This window comes from Nicotiana attenuata, unplaced genomic scaffold (assembly GCF_001879085.1).
Source record: "Nicotiana attenuata strain UT unplaced genomic scaffold, NIATTr2, whole genome shotgun sequence".
NCBI classification, from domain to species: Eukaryota; Viridiplantae; Streptophyta; class Magnoliopsida; order Solanales; family Solanaceae; genus Nicotiana; species Nicotiana attenuata.
Genome location: NW_017673701.1, coordinates 64,528 through 67,789, shown reverse-complemented (window position 1 = coordinate 67,789; position 3,262 = coordinate 64,528). Strand labels below are relative to the sequence as shown.

The 3,262-nt window shown below is 32.2% G+C and overlaps 1 protein-coding gene across 1 annotated transcript; it reads right to left on the bottom strand.

The window, feature by feature from the left end:
- Positions 1–809: 809 nt before the first annotated feature.
- LOC109217067 lies at positions 810–2,095 on the bottom strand. The gene is made up of 2 exons (XM_019381296.1): positions 1,745–2,095; positions 810–1,250 (listed from the first exon to the last, which is right to left on the bottom strand). The coding sequence occupies exons 1-2, from the start codon at positions 2,093–2,095 to the stop codon at positions 810–812; spliced, it is 792 nt and encodes a 263-aa protein (XP_019236841.1).
- Positions 2,096–3,262: the final 1,167 nt, after the last annotated feature.

Below are 3,262 nucleotides of genomic sequence, written 5' to 3'. Positions count from 1 at the left end.
CATGTATTCAGCAGCATTCATTTATATATTTTAGATGTATTAAAAAAGTTATGCGTATTCTCTTGTATTCAGTTTTAATCAGTTGTATTTAACTATTTTATTCAGCAGTAGTTAGTTGTATTCAAGTGTTTTATACAACTGTATTCAGTTGTATTCAGTTGTAGTTAGTTATATTCAACTATTTTATTCAGCAGAAGTTAGTTGTATTTTGTTGTATTCAAGAGTTTTATTCAGCTGTATTCAGTTGTATTTTGTTGTATTCAAGTGTTTTATTCAGATGTATTAAGTTGTATTTTGTTGTATTCAACTGTATTCAGTTCTACTCAACTGTATTATTCATATGTATTTCTCTTTATTCAGCTATAATCTTTACTATGCATCTTTCAAATTCAATTAATATTTGAAAAAGAATATCAATTCAGATGTATTAAACATTATTCATATGTATTTCTCTTTATTCAGCTATAATCTTTATTATGTATCTTTCAAATTCAATTAATATTTGAAAAAGAATATCAATTCAGATGTATTAAACATGTTATTGTCTAGTTAGAAAATATAAATTCAAACTTATTGAAATTGTTATACTACAGCTGAGTATATAGATATATTGATATTCTGGTGAATTCTGAATAGTTATGTATATAACTCAGGCACTGTCTATAATAAACTGTCAAAGTATATGTGGACAAGTGTTATATTCGATTGTATCCAACTATATGTATTCAGAAAATGAGAATTTATTACTTCACAATGTCATCATAAGTATTGACAAATCGTTGAAGCACCAATACATGTCAGAGTGTTAACTATTTATTACGTGGAGCATTTCTACACGTTCGCTTGTTATGTCCTCCCTGACCACATATGCTACATGAATGTTGATTTTTCGGCTGCAGCAATTCACTTAAAGGTTTATCGCGCTTCTTCTTTGGCCTTCCAGGAGGTCTTTTCCATTTGGGTGGTAGTACAACCTCTTTTGCAACATGTGCTGGTATATTCCAGTCATTTCTGTCCAGTAACGGATACACATGCACATCGTATGTCATTACAATAGTATTTGGTTTGTAATAGTTAGAGCAATATTCTTCTGGCATTAGAAACTTGCTCTTCAATACAGCCCAAGCATGTGGGCATGGCAATTCATCAACTTGGAACCTCCCACAAATATATTTTCTCTCTAATAGGCAGATTGTGTAATTCCTCCCTCCATCGTTAACCGTATATAAGTATTCAGTTGATGGTGCCACCTACATTTAAAAATAGAAATATAAGTTTTGAGCACATACAACTGAATTACCATATGTATAATGCTGAATTACTAACTTACATACAACTGAATTAATTGCATATAGATGAATACATCATATATTTATACCATCATAATATCAACTATAATTAGTGCAGAACGTATAAAAAGTCTGTTGTACTTTAGGCAACAGGAGGCTAACAAAAACATTAGAAGGATACGTCATGACAATACATATTAAAATTACATATAATACAGCTTTGTTAATTGTATTCTTATGTATTCGAATAGTTTTTGCAGCATGTTTTTAGTTATATTCAATTGTATTCATATTAGATCTTTGAAAAAATATGTATTGTATGGGTTTGAATTTTGTTGTATTCATATTCATGGTAGTTCTATTTAAAAAAAAATGATTGTATTCAGTTGTATTCATGCCATTAATTCAGAAAATAATTAAGCTATATACTACAATGACATTAAAATTTAACTTACAGTCATACGTGTAGACATTGCCTCATTCAACGTCAGCATCTCCTGGTATTTTTTTCCAAGTGTCGTGTATGTCTGTGTAGCTTCTTTGCGGTTACTACAATTCCAACGACCAAACATCTTCCTAACTTCTTCGAGGAAGTCGTATATTGGCAATTCCCTTGCTGAAACTATTGCGGCATTGATTGACTCAGCAATATTTGACGTTATTGTCCATCCCCTGTTAACAGGTGCATACAACCTAGCCCACTTTTCGTAACCAGCTAACTCTAAGTATTCTTTCACCCTAATATCTACCTTCTCCACCTTCTCCATCAGACTGTCAAATTCAGCTTGTGTGTATGTTTTTGCCATCGAGAAGTATATCTCGCTCAACTTGGCATGGCTCTTTTTGAATTTCTTATATACGTTGTTCAATAGATGCCATATACAAGCAAAATGTGGTACATCTGGATACACTCTCGATACAGATTTAATGTACTCTCATTTCTATCTGAAACGATGCACATGTTTTCTCTGTCGCCGTATGCTATCTTGAATTGCTCAAAGAACCACGTCCAAGCAGCATCGTTCTCTGAATCAATAACACCATATGCTAGTGGCAATATATGACCTGTAAATATAATTGAATATACTTATTTTTAAAACATGTATTTCAATATCTAAATTATTAACAAATTGTATTATAATTCAGATACAAACCTGCACCATCCAACGTGCTTGCCGAAACGAATGTCCCGCTGTAGTAAGATTTTAGTTGACTTCCATCCACAACAACAATGGGTCAACAATGATCAAACCCCTTTATAAAGGCATACAAGGATATATACACGTACATGAATTCATTTTTTGGCGATTTTACCATTCTGATATGGTAACCTGGATATGTCATATCCATTGTATATAAGTATCCTGGTAATTTTTTGTATGAATCAGCCGGTTCCCCTCTCAGAAAATTTATTGCCTTTTCTTTAGCCCTCCACGCTAACATGTAGATCACATCTACACCTAAATCTGATTTCACATCATCAATTATATCCCTTGGGGTGTATTTCCTCTTGTGGTTAGTAAGCTTAGGCCTTATCATACCCCCTACAAGGCTGCTACTTGCCTGCCGCTACTCATACACCTTGTCCTTCAGCGGACATGTATGGTTATCATTGAATTCTCTCACTTTGAATAGTTCTGATTTGTTAATGCTTGAAGCCTTAAACCTCCATTCACAATTTTCTGAAATACATAATAATGCATAGCTGCAAAGAATTAATCATTTTGCATTTGATTAGCATAAGTGTTTACAAAAATACAGCTCATATACAGACAAATACAATCTGACATAGATACATATATATAAATTTGTATACTACTGAATTCCATTATAGTTATATGCGTTTAAATACAACGAATACATCTAAATACACTTGTTTGTATATGCATACACTTAATACCACAGTAGACCTTGATAAGAAATTAGAGCCACTGTTGGGTATTTATACCAGTAAAATACATTTGAATACATGT